Below are 12,850 nucleotides of genomic sequence, written 5' to 3' on the forward strand. Positions count from 1 at the left end.
TGAGTCTTGTGACACGGTCTCACAGATCTTTATTCATGAGACGGGTCAACCCAACCAACATTTACAATAAAAAGTAATACTTTTGGTATAAAATACTTTTTAATATGTGACACAAATAATAAATTCGTCTCACATACATGACCTGTGAGACTATCTCGCACGAGAATTTTTTGAAAAGAAGAAAACCAAACATCACGTTTTTTATAGCGTGTGATGATGTGTCCTTAGTTATCTTTAGGATATATAAATTAATTTGTTAACATAGAATATTGGTATACATATAAATCAGCCGACCAAAAACATATATGTGTGTGTGTGTGTACGAATATATTTGTGTATATTTTAAGTTACGAATTTATGATAATGAAATTTCAAAACTTTAATTTACGATTTCCTTCTCAGTGCATTCATAGTTGCAGGGGGCGGAGTCAGGACTAGACATTGAGGGGGGTCATAAATAAACTTAAAAATGATCAACTATTTATTATATATAACAATAAAATTTAAACAATATTTGCATCATATCGCATCACATCAATTATCAAAGATTCCAAAATACATCGTTACTCAATTTATTAGAATTTAGAACGTCTCTCTTGCATATCACGAAAATCATTTATAATTAAATATATACTAAACTGTTTAGCAATTTGCTTCTCAATATATACTAGCAAACAATCATTAAAAAATTCATCATCCATTTTATTACGAAATATAGTTTTTACTATTATTCATTGCAGAAAAAGATCGCTCTGTGGTAGCCGTAGAAATTGAAAACGTGAGAATAAGTGTTATGACTCTAAACACAAGCAAATAAATTTTCGACTTTCTAGTTTTCACCATCCATTGACATAAATCAGTCATAGTTTCCAATATTTGTGGTTTTTTCATCCACAAAAAAATTGGCTCAAATTCAAATAATAATATATAAATCTTTGATATAATCAATAATCAATAATCAATAATATAATAAAAGCAATAAATAATGCAAAGAATTAATTACTCATATTAAAAATCAAAAACAAGAAAGCAATACATATGTTTAATCGATAATATATTAAAAATAATAAATAATGCAAATATTGAATTTGCCCAACTAAGAAATCGACCACTGTAAAAAAAATCGAAAAACAATTTATATGTTTAGAAAATTAAAAATTCGGTCGAATACATAATAGAAATAAAAACAAATAAAACTTAAAAATCAGTTAATAAAATATTAAGAGTGATACAGATTTTTTTTAAAAAAATATATATCTCACAAATTTAAAAATAGATTAAAACTCAAGAGAATAAAGAAATATAAAAGAAATCATACCTTTTATTTCAAGGTTGTAGCATAAATGAGATCACGTGAAAGAAAAAACAAATCGACGGAAGGAAAAAGGAAACACATAGGCTAATAAATATGTATTCTCAAATTTGTAAACTTGTTTCCAAAGTTTAAGTCCTATTGTATTTATTTATTGGGCTAAAGTGTACATAGATTATTTCACTACCCAATACCAATAAAATTCAAAACTCACGAAGAGACCAACATTAAACTAACATATTATTAACACTAAAAAAAAATTTATGGGAAAGAAAAAAAGACCAATTTTGTTGAAATCAGTAACCATTTAAGTGGTTCAACTTATTTCAATGCTGCCGATTTTTTCAAATGATTTCGAGAACATTGATTAATATATTGGTGGGACTAGAATGTAACATGCTATATTTTTCATGCATTCTTATGAAACATGATATATTTTGCATATATATATTATCCTTGATTTTTCTTTATTATATTTTTTGTGAAGTTTGATATGGAAAATGCTATGAGCAAACATGGAAATAATATCATGGAAATTTGCATACCAGATAATGGTACAACACACACTATTCTGCGAGATGAAAGATATTTCTTGGAAATAAAACCAACAAAAACAATGGTGAATACCATATCAGGTCCTGTAGACTTGATTGAAGGTTGTGGAAAAGCACATTTTTTGTTACCTAATGGTACAAAATTTCTGATAAATGATGCTTTATATTCACCACAATCGAAAAGAAATTTGTTGAGTTTTAATGACATATACTCTCATGGGTATGATACTGAGACGATAACTGATGGAAATCAGAAATATATGTGTCTTACCACATATAAATCAGGAAATAAATATGTGGTTGAAAAATTATCAATGCTCCCTACTGGATTGCATTATACACATATAAGGCCAATCGAATCAAATATGGTGGTTAATAATTCTTCAATATTAACAAATTGGCATGATCGATTGGGACATCCTGGTTCAATAATGATGCAAAGAATTATTGAAAATACGCATGGTCATCCATTGAAAGACCAAAAAATCTTTCAGAATAATAAGTTTCAATGTAAAGCATGTTCTCTTGGAAAACTTATTATAAGACCATCGCCAGCTAAAATCCAAACTGAATCACCAATATTTCTTGAACGTATTCAGGGTGATATTTGTGGGCCAATTCATCCACCATGTGGACCATTTCGATACTTTATGGTATTGATCGATGCCTCTAGCAGATGGTCACATGTATGCTTATTGTCAACTCGAAATGTGGCATTTGCAAGATTGATGACTCAAATAATAAAATTGCGAAATCAATTTCCCGATTATACAATCAAGAAAATAAGACTTGATAATGCTGGAGAATTAATATCCCAGACTTTCAATGATTATTGTATGTCAATGGAAATCACTGTTGAACATCATGTAGCTCATGTTCATACGCAAAATGGATTAGCTGAATCATTGATTAAACGTCTACAACTGATTGCTAGACCAATGATTATGAAAACAAAACTCCCTATTTCTATATGAGGACATGCAATTTTACATCCGCCCCTGCATAGTTGTATTTAATTCAGTGTATAAGGGCCACAAGAACAATGATCAAATCAAAGACGTTATATATTTACTTAACTAGGTTTATCTAATATTCACACAAAAAATAACGATTATGAATTTTTACATCATAAAAAATATTAATATAAGATAGAAATGCGCCTAAAACAAACGCATGCAAAACGATCGGGGGCTAACAAATTATTTTCATACGTTGAGCACGTGAAATATAAGTCAATTAGACTGTGGCTAAAACTAATGCTACAAAAATTTGTGAATTTATTGATTTTGGAAGAAATTAAATCAATTATTTGAAAACAACTTAACATATAAAAAATTTGAACAAATCAAACAAACTTCACAAGTTTTATGCATTTCAATATAACCATTTAATCATTATGATAAAAAAAAAATTGGATTTTTTTAGAGAAAGATATAACACAAAAAGGGAGAAATCAATCACCCACGTTCGAAATTATAGAAGATTTCCTTTCTATAGAATTGAGTATGATTTCAAGATACCTTATATATACGCCAATGAGGTCTTGGCCTAGTGGTCAAAACCAGGTTCGATTTTCGCTGATTTCAAATAGATTTTTTAATTTATTTAGGTAGATTTAGGTACTTTCTTAGCTCGAGACAATCACGTCTTGAGTCTATGCTCAAGTCACATCGATTGTGCGGGCAAAATTTCACTATATGATGTAATTTTGATATTCGATACAATTTGTACGAAAAAAAATAAAGGAGAGATTAATGAGAATGATCAAAAGAAAAAAAGATACCTTATATATGCATATATGTATAATTTATTCATCCCACAAATTAATATAAAAATTGGCATCATCAACTAGGTGATGGTCATGAATATCATGGCTCCAATTGAATCCTCTCTTCATAGCCGGCGGAGTGAGAAGCATTCCCTCCGCCATGCCATTCACCAAGCCCGGCATGTTAAACATCTCCTCTTCGTCTACGAATCCGATCAAGAAATCCATGGATATTGAATCCTTCACTATCCCGGCCTTCATACTTGGAAAATCAACAGAATCAACAGAACTCTTAGCGGTCAACTTGGCTTGAGGGAGACATGGCTGCGTGTGATCGGGGAAGTTCATTGGCGGTGGCGCGTTCTCTCTACGGGAGATCAAGGCCACCGTCTCGGGGCGGGGAAAAGGACCCCCTGATCTTCTTGTCAATGTCCTTGGTTTCTTGCTACATCGGCCCACTTCAGACGTTGAATCTGCATTACTCTCATTCCTCCGCCGCATGCCTCTGCAACCACGACGGCCGGTTTCGTCGTGTGCTTTTCTTCCCGGGATCTTCTTGTTTTTCATGCCACCGGCTGCTGTAAAACGTTCGAGTGAAGAATTAAGACGATGAGATTCAAGCTTAATTATTATTTTTGCATGCAACTTATAATTTATATATACTAACAACGATGCACACGCGATGCGTGTGTAAAATAATAACCACAACGTAATATGAATTTTGATGATTAACAGATTCAGTCAAAAACCAAGTCAATTCAATCAAATAACCATTTGACCATAATACAACTTTTATATAAAGTAAATAACATTTTTCAAAATAGATACAATTTTGCAACTCAATGGTATAAGCAGTCGATAGTATGCTGAATTTCTCTAGCATATAAAGAATAGGCCTATAATTGCACACAAACAAACCATTGGGAGATAAAAAGAACATAAAAAAATTGAACACTTTTAAAGAATGCACCCAAAAAAAATTCATGTTGGCAAAAACACGAAGTTCATCTAACAATACTCATAAATCACAATCCATTATTAAATAACTAAGTAATGCATAGTCTAATCGTGATCAAAACAATGAATTTAACGGCTTAAAATATAAGCCCAGTATATGCGTAGTTACATCAGGCTTGTCGAATTCCAAACTCTGTTTCTTCCAAAGTGTTTTAGGAGCATTACGGGATCACCATGAGCACGGATAAATCCACATATCAAAGGTTGAGAATTGTCCAATGTATCGAAAAATCTCATCCAAATGCGGCACGTTCAATGAACTTATAAAACTATTTAACCTTGTGCATTGTCTTCCAATAAACAACAAACCATACATACTTAAACTTCAAACTCAGTGTTTTGAAATATGTTTTCTTGAGCCAATGATATAGTCACAACCATGGCCTATTGTCCTCTCTATCTCTCTTTATCCATTCCACCGCGGGACAACATCGATGTATAGCACATCCACATCCATTCCACCGACCACCATGAAAAAGTCACAACTTACTTTAAATGTGCAAGCAAAGTCAGCAACCAACATAACAAAACCAATATATAGATCTAGAACCAAGACATCACCATAATTAGAAACATAAATTAGGGGGAAAAACATGATTTAGCTAGCAAAAAATCCAACAGATCTTTGTAACGGGACAAAACTAAATACATGTCTCATATAACGTTAATATTTTTTGTGGGAAACCATGGTGACGAACACAAACAAAAAAACTCACTTGTAACAATACGGTGATAGCAATGGATGATTTTCCATGTCTCTTAGTTCACTTTCCTAAAAATTTCTCTCTTCAATCCTTCCTTAACCAACCATAACATGCTTATAGGAGGGTGAGTGTATGTGTTCGAATGTTAGAACAAACTTACAAATAGATGCAGCAAAGAACCAACGTAAATGTAATGTATAAAAGAAATCAAAACAATAAAAAAAAGAATTAAAAGAAAACACAAAATACAAAGAAAAAGAATTGACCTGCATGAAAAAGAAGTACTTAGAGGTCTCCATTTTTTAGTGTTCTACAAACACAAACCAATAAAAGTAACCACCACAAATCCGTTATATCCTCATATTATGAGTTTATTAATAAATCAAAAGAATATATAAAAAAAAATTTAATACAGATAGATGACTATTAGTAATATAAAAATATCATTAAGTATAATACAATGTGAATTAAGTTTTCATTATTTGAAGATACTCAATTTATATACCAAAATAAGTTTTTTTACATCACAACTATAATACCATAAGAATGAAATCATACATTATAGACTATTATAATCACTGGACAAAATAAATTAGCATATACAACATGAGCCCTTTGACACAACCAAAATAAAAAAACACCATAGAGCTATTAAGCACCAAATTGAACATTTACGCTCTTATCCCATTACCAACACATTCAATGAAGCAATTAGCATTCCAAAACAATTTATGTAATCAACACAATATTTTATCCAACCAAAGTAACTCGTGATTGCATAGAAAAAAAATTTCAGAAGGGGAGTTATATAAATGAATTTTGAGTTCAACGCATTGAAAAACATATAAATACGGTGAAAAACACATACAACTTAAAGCATTTTTGCCATTTTCTTTCAAATTTAGCGTGAAGATCTGTGAATATAGGTAACTGCAGTCCATTATTCTATGAAAATCATCATCAATCCTACAACTGTGGTATTCTCAGGAAAAAGCCATAATGTAAAATGAAAAAGAAATAATGCATAATTATCTTTAGGCATTTTATCAAACATATTATAGGCATAATATATCTATTTTCCATAGCACTATGAATATGATGGGGAAGATACCTACTAAAGTTTGGAATATGGAAAATTGGAAAATAAAGGTTCATGTCATCCTTGAACTTGTGTTCGAAATAACACCATGTCCATTATAAATTCGCAATTGATAATGCTAAACTATCCTTAAATAGACATCAAATCACAAAATCATAGCCAAGAGCATAGTGATACCTTTTTTCCCATCATACTAATCTTCGTGATTCTTCTTGTGAAAATTCACAAAGGAAACCTGACAATGAGTTGAACAAAAACTAAAAATATAACAAAAAACAGAAAATATGAAAATTGAAAATTTAAACATACCTCTTGTATTTGAATTTTTTTATTCTGTTCTTTCGACTGCAATGTGGTAGAAATGAATGACAACAAAAAATTTGGTACAAATGGTTGGAATGAATAGTTTCTTCAATTTTCTAATTGAAGCCGATAACCCACTGGAGAAATGTGAAGAACGTGGGAAAACTGTAGTAGATAGGTAAAGCCCTTGAGAGAAAAATATCACGCTTATTTTGCGAGAGAAACAGAGAGAATGCTGCCTTCAGGGCATAGGGCATTTTTGGTAAAATAAAAAACAAACCAAGACATCACGGTAGTTTTTTTAAGGTGCCTACACTTTATAAGTAATAAAAGATATAAATATATATATATATATATATATATATGTGTGTGTGTGTGTGTGTGTGTAAACATATATGTAGGCAACCGAGTATTTTTTACGCGAACAAAATATGGAGTTTTCTTCGTCCCATGCTTGTCAATTTAATTACCAGGTTGACGTTATGTCAAAACGCATAGAAAAAAGCCGTGGTTTTTGAAATAATAATAATAAAATTTAAAAGGTAAAAACCACGTGTTTCAGAGAAGGGAATTTAGGCACGTGAATTACAGAAAAAGGAGCGTGTGGAAAAAATGCATGGAGGCGTGGGGCTACTACGGACATAAAAGTCGAGAATTTATTGTATCAAAAATATATTGAATTTTTGATATAGTACGGTAAATATGTATGAAATTTGAAATTTTTCGTATATATCGATATATCGAAATATTATATAAAAATTTTAAAAATATATTATATTTTTAAACAATAAATTTATAAATTTAAAAAAAATATAAAGTTTTTTTGGTATAAAATGATATATGCTGATATCATATCGAAATCTCGGTACACTGTAAAATTTTGATATAATTCGTATGCTAATTATAGATACCGAAATTTACGGTATATCGAAAATCGGTATACCGAAATTTTCGGTACGATATCGATATAACATTTTTTTATATCATAATTTTCGATACGATATGCGATATGCATTTTTCGATACGATACAATATATCACCCTTGCGTTTACTTCACTTCAAAATAAATAAACCAATTAATACCAACATGGACATAGTTTTGGATCCCGTACGTGATGTGGAAAGTATCGTTTTGTGCACCATACTAATGGTTGGATATGTTGATCTAATGTGATATTCAATATATCTTGAATAATCAATCTAATCGATTACCCCTTCTTACATAATAATTCAACCAATTATATGCACGAATATATTTATATAATGTTATCAATGGAAGTAATTAGATATAATAATTATAATAATTATAAGTGATGCGGGTTACAAAATTGAATACCCAAATCAGTAGAATTCGGGTGATCTTCGAAAATAGAGGATAGGAAGTCGTGTGGTCTCTTGTTTCTCGGGTCATCTGATGAAGTTGAGATCCAAAGCTTGACTCCTCTGGGCTGTCACCTATTTCACGAACAAACGTTAGAGACGACGGGTGGTCACCCAACGATAACCCTCCGACGCTCAAATCAGTGACCTGTTCACGATAACAAAAGTTGAGAGCTTAAGAATGAGAATTCCAATTACCTTAAAATGAAGAAATCCACGGATATTTATAAGCAAAAAATGTGCTTAATTGCAAATTTACCCCTCTAGGGTCTAAAAATGCAAATTAACCCTTTTAGGGTTTAAAAATTAGAAATTGGTCCTTTTAAAATGCGAATCTTAAAAATTGAGCTACAAACTTTATTTATATATATTATTTTATTAAAATATGACTATACCTATCATAGGTCGCCTACTCTCAATTAAATGCAATTTCATTGAAGATGATCGAGAGTACCAAAACCAAATATCCAATAAGTGTATTAATTCTCGATGTTTATTTATATATATAATTTTATTAAAATATGAATTATTCTGGAGAATATTATTTTATATATATGATAATTTGCTTATTGATTATTATTTATAGAGGTCGGCACCAAACGACAACCACCCACCCACCCATATTCAATGTCTCTGGCCTACAAGGCCCTTATTGTATTCTGATGTCAATCTATTATATTAACCAATTATGCATGCATCTCATATCTCATAGTACACGACAACCATCCACCCATATTCAATGTCTCTGACAAGGTCCTTTATTGTATTCTGATGTCAATCTATTATATTAACCAATTATGCATGCATCTCATATCCCATAGTACAGGGTTAACACGAGGATGGCAGGTAGTGTTTCTTTCTTCCTTCGTTTTTTTTTTTAGTTAAACTTCTTTCCCTTGCATTTTTCCGTTAATTCAACTTTCAATAATACCATCTGACGATCAAGTTTCCAAAACCTAAATGATAGGTAATCATGTTTTTAACTTTTATTTTATTTTGCATCCTTCGGCTTTCACTTTGCATGTGATGGTTTGGAGTGAGATTTAAGGAGAAGCTTAATGCGATTGGTGGATGTGAAGTCGCGTCATACGTTGGGGTGGATGGCTGTTCGATGGTGGCTACGGTTGCTGCTGGGTTGTGAGGGAGTTGGAGCTCGGTGGCGGTGCCAGCTATGGGTGGAGCTACTGCGGAAAGGTGGCTGCGTAATGGTTTCTGTTGGGTGATGGTGAGCTATTCTGTGCTTATGGAGGAGAAGCTGGTCGCGACGGTGGATCATATGGAGGAGCTGTTGGCTGATGGGGGATGTGCTCATGGAAGCCGAGGTAGCTGCAGCAGGCAATGCGGCGTCAGGTAGGCTACGCACGGGAGCTTGGCGAGGCTGCTGCGATGGCTGGCTGTGCAAGGGGCGTCGACGGTGGTGCTGCAAAGAAAATGGAAGCAGCTTCAGCGGCTGGCGGGGTGAAGGCTAAGGAACTTGGATGCTAAACAAGTTCGAGCTGTTGCTCATGGAAGATGATGGCGCGTCGACGTAGAGATGGTTCAGGAGTGCTGCCCGACGGTGGCTCTTCGGCGGTGATGGCAATCTGAAGATGGCGAATGTTGCTCGGTGAAGGGTGCTGCGGCGTGGTTACTTCGGTGGTGGTGAGAAGAAGCTTGCGGGTTGCGGCCACAATAGTTACTGCGTCGTGTTGCTCTTGATTCAGGCGAGGCGGACATGGGTTGTGGGTGGTGGAGCCGCGGTGGATGATTGGCGTTGGCCCAGTGGTGTGTATATATGTATATATATATGTTTGTGTACTACTAAACGTGATTCAATATTTGATGCTGATTTTTCCTGTCGAACAGGAATATTTTACAAGAATCTGCTAATTTTGAAAAATTAGAAAATTGTTTGAACTCAACATCAAATTTTGCAGGTTGTGGAAGAGGAAAAGAATATTCTTTATTAATGTCCTTACAAGAGAGCCAGTCTAGATCCCAGCATAGCTCTAAAGATGCGTCATCTGACTCTTACGAAACACTAGCTAACTCATCTTTTTATGCCGAGACAGAGTCTCCGGGTTATAGTCTCAGTTCAAGCAGTGGGACTACCATTGAGTAACTCTTTGTTACCTGATGTTGCGCTTGCACGGGCACCATTACGGAGTGTAAACCCTAATGAAGCTGAACGCGAGGTCGCTCGTGAGTGCTTTAGCTGACAGAGTAATGATGGAATTCTTGGCAATACGGTGTCCCATCCTTTGTCCCATGAAATGGTTTCTTATGTGTGTAGCTTCAAAAAAATACCTGGATCGTGCGGCACCATAGTCCCACGTCCTGGAAACTTTTGTGACTTTCCACCTGTTGGTTATTTTACACTTTACGTTGAACATTTGAACAATGGATTTTCAATACCCCCATGTCCTCTCTTGGTGGAGCTAATAAAAAGTTTAGGTGTTAGCATTAGTCAGCTGACTCCCAACGCTCTGCTATATTTTTTTGGATTCTGTCATCGGGTGCGCGTGTTTGACCTAGAGCCAAGCGTGGACTTATTTCATGCTCTGTTTTCGGCCCGCCCCACTAACGTAGATGCGGACATCTACTTCCAACCCCGATCGAAGTGTAGATTCTTACGCAAACTTCGATCTTATCGGGGAGACTGGAAATCAGATTTTTTCTATGCAAAAGATTGCAAATGGGGTGTACCTGTTAGTTGGAGCTCTGGAGTCACTTTAATAAAAAACAGAGGTTCTTTCTTGGAGCTTCAGTCTCAATGTCGTTCGTTGGGACTTTTTAATGAAAATTTTGACTCGCGTTGCTTAATTACTGTTGGTATTATTTAAAAGCTTCTGTGCACGTGATCTTTATTGTTATGCGTATTGTGTAACTGCTCTTTGTTTATTTTATTTTATACGCATGGATGTATCCTTTTGACAGGTGATCGGGTGGACTTGAAAAAACTACGCTCTCGAGAGAAAACCTCTGGTCGCCCTCTTCCCATTGGTCCGAAAAATAGAGGATATGGAGGTGATAATGCGGCCATACCACTTCTGGCATGTACAGGGGGTTCATCGTCACGTTTTGCGGAGAACCGAGATGCTGGACCGCGAGGTCACCAAAATCATAATACCTCTTCTTTGCGGGAAAGACAAGAAGATGGTAGTGGAGGTGTAGAGTACATACGAAACTTTGGAAAGAGACCAGCTGTTGATAGTCAAAAAGGGAATGAATTTCTTCATTCTGATTCATTGAAGAAATCTCGTGAGGGATCCTCATTTTTGGCGAGGAAATCAAGTGTTCACCTCTTACTGCTGGATGGAGTGAATCGAGATGGTGCAGAGTCTTTTTGCGACTCGGGCGATTTTGAAATTGGCTTGAAGCGGGGGGCCAGGATTGTTGGTGATCATGATATGGGTCACCTGGTCCCTCGACCCTCCGCAGTCTTGCATCAGTCCATTGCCTTGAGCTCATGCCAGGTATATATTTTGAGAATTTATTTGTTTTCCTTGATGTTGTAATAAGGTTCTTACGCTCTTATCTTATTGGTTTTAGATTTTGTCTGCCGTAAGGGCTCTTGAAGCTCGAGAGGAGAAAGCTCGATCTGACGAGGCCAAATTGCATAAAGAGTTAGCCAGGTTGAAAGAGGATGTTACTCGGTTGGAGGCATCTGATGCAAAGGCAAATGAGGAGGTTCGTCGCCTGGAAGGGGATAACACTAAGCTGGCAGAAAAACTTGTCGTTAAAACGAAAGAGGGTGAAGATCTGCGTTCTGAGCTTAGAACTTTAAATGAAAAACATTATGTCGAGGTTCAAACTGGTCTTGGGTATTTGGCTTCTTCTGCGGGTTTAGAACTAAAGAGGAGCTTAGCAGAAAGGGCAGTAGACTCCTACCGCATGTCTTCAGCTTTTGAGGATGAAATTTATCAGTGTGCCTATGGAATTCACGATGAGTTGATATTGGAATGTCGGCACATCGTCCAAAAGAATCTTGTTCATGAGGATGTAGTACAACTGATTGGTCCTGGGGTTGAGGACATTGATAAAGATGTGCTCGGTGTGCCAGCTGTTGATGGTCCAGTACCAGGCTAATGTTGTACTAGTGTATGTTTTGCTCTTGCAAAGGTGAACGAATTTTGTAATTTGTACTTGCCTTCCGTAAATCAGAGTCGAGTTATATATATTTGTGTTTGCTTTTATTTGCTTCATTACTTGGGAAGTTATCAAATTCCCAGGGTTTTGTGTATTTGAGGAAGTCAATCACCTACCTCATGGGTGGTGGGTTTCTCTGGACTAATGGTCCTTTTGTTGTGACCTCTTACGTTGTCAAAGTACCTTAGCTGGACTGGCCAGGCCTCTTATGCTTTAGGTGACTTTTGCTTTTGACAAACATGGTCTAATTACTTTTGACGCTATATTTTTTTTAAGCGTATAAATATGTGCGTGTTGCAAATCATTTGTTGGAAGAGGAAAGAATGCGTCCATGATGTGTTTAATCATACTTTTATTGATAATGAAGCTTATTACAACTTTGTAAAACTGCAAGAGTCTATTAAAAATATTTCTTCAAGTTTACAATGTTCCATGTCCGGGGTAACATCTTCCCACTCGAATGTTGGAGTCGATACGCTCCTTCACGAGCAATATCGATAACTTTATACGGTCCTTCCCATTTAGGATCAAACTTTCCTACTGGGTGTGAGACATCTGCTCTTCTTAGCACCAGATCTCCAACTT

General features: G+C 34.9%; 1 protein-coding gene across 3 annotated transcripts; it reads right to left on the reverse strand.

The window, feature by feature from the left end:
- Positions 1 to 3,540: 3,540 nt before the first annotated feature.
- On the reverse strand, positions 3,541 to 7,089 carry LOC140884323 (uncharacterized). 3 transcript variants are annotated; one of them, XM_073291043.1, is made up of 3 exons: positions 6,764 to 7,089; positions 6,633 to 6,689; positions 3,541 to 4,214 (listed from the first exon to the last, which is right to left on the reverse strand). In XM_073291043.1, exons 2-3 carry the CDS (start codon positions 6,644 to 6,646, stop codon positions 3,674 to 3,676), a joined length of 555 nt encoding a protein of 184 aa, XP_073147144.1. In that variant the 5' UTR covers positions 6,647 to 6,689; positions 6,764 to 7,089; the 3' UTR covers positions 3,541 to 3,673. The 3 variants fall into 3 exon arrangements, 2 of the variants coding, with proteins under 2 accessions (XP_073147144.1, XP_073147145.1); XR_012150631.1 differs by lacking the exon at positions 3,541 to 4,214 and adding an exon at positions 4,626 to 5,665 and having other exon boundaries at positions 6,632 to 6,689; XM_073291044.1 differs by having other exon boundaries at positions 6,633 to 7,089.
- Between the last annotated feature and the right edge of the window lie 5,761 nt (positions 7,090 to 12,850).

This window comes from Henckelia pumila, chromosome 2 (genome assembly GCF_033568475.1).
Source record: "Henckelia pumila isolate YLH828 chromosome 2, ASM3356847v2, whole genome shotgun sequence".
Lineage (NCBI taxonomy): Eukaryota > Viridiplantae > Streptophyta > Magnoliopsida > Lamiales > Gesneriaceae > Henckelia > Henckelia pumila.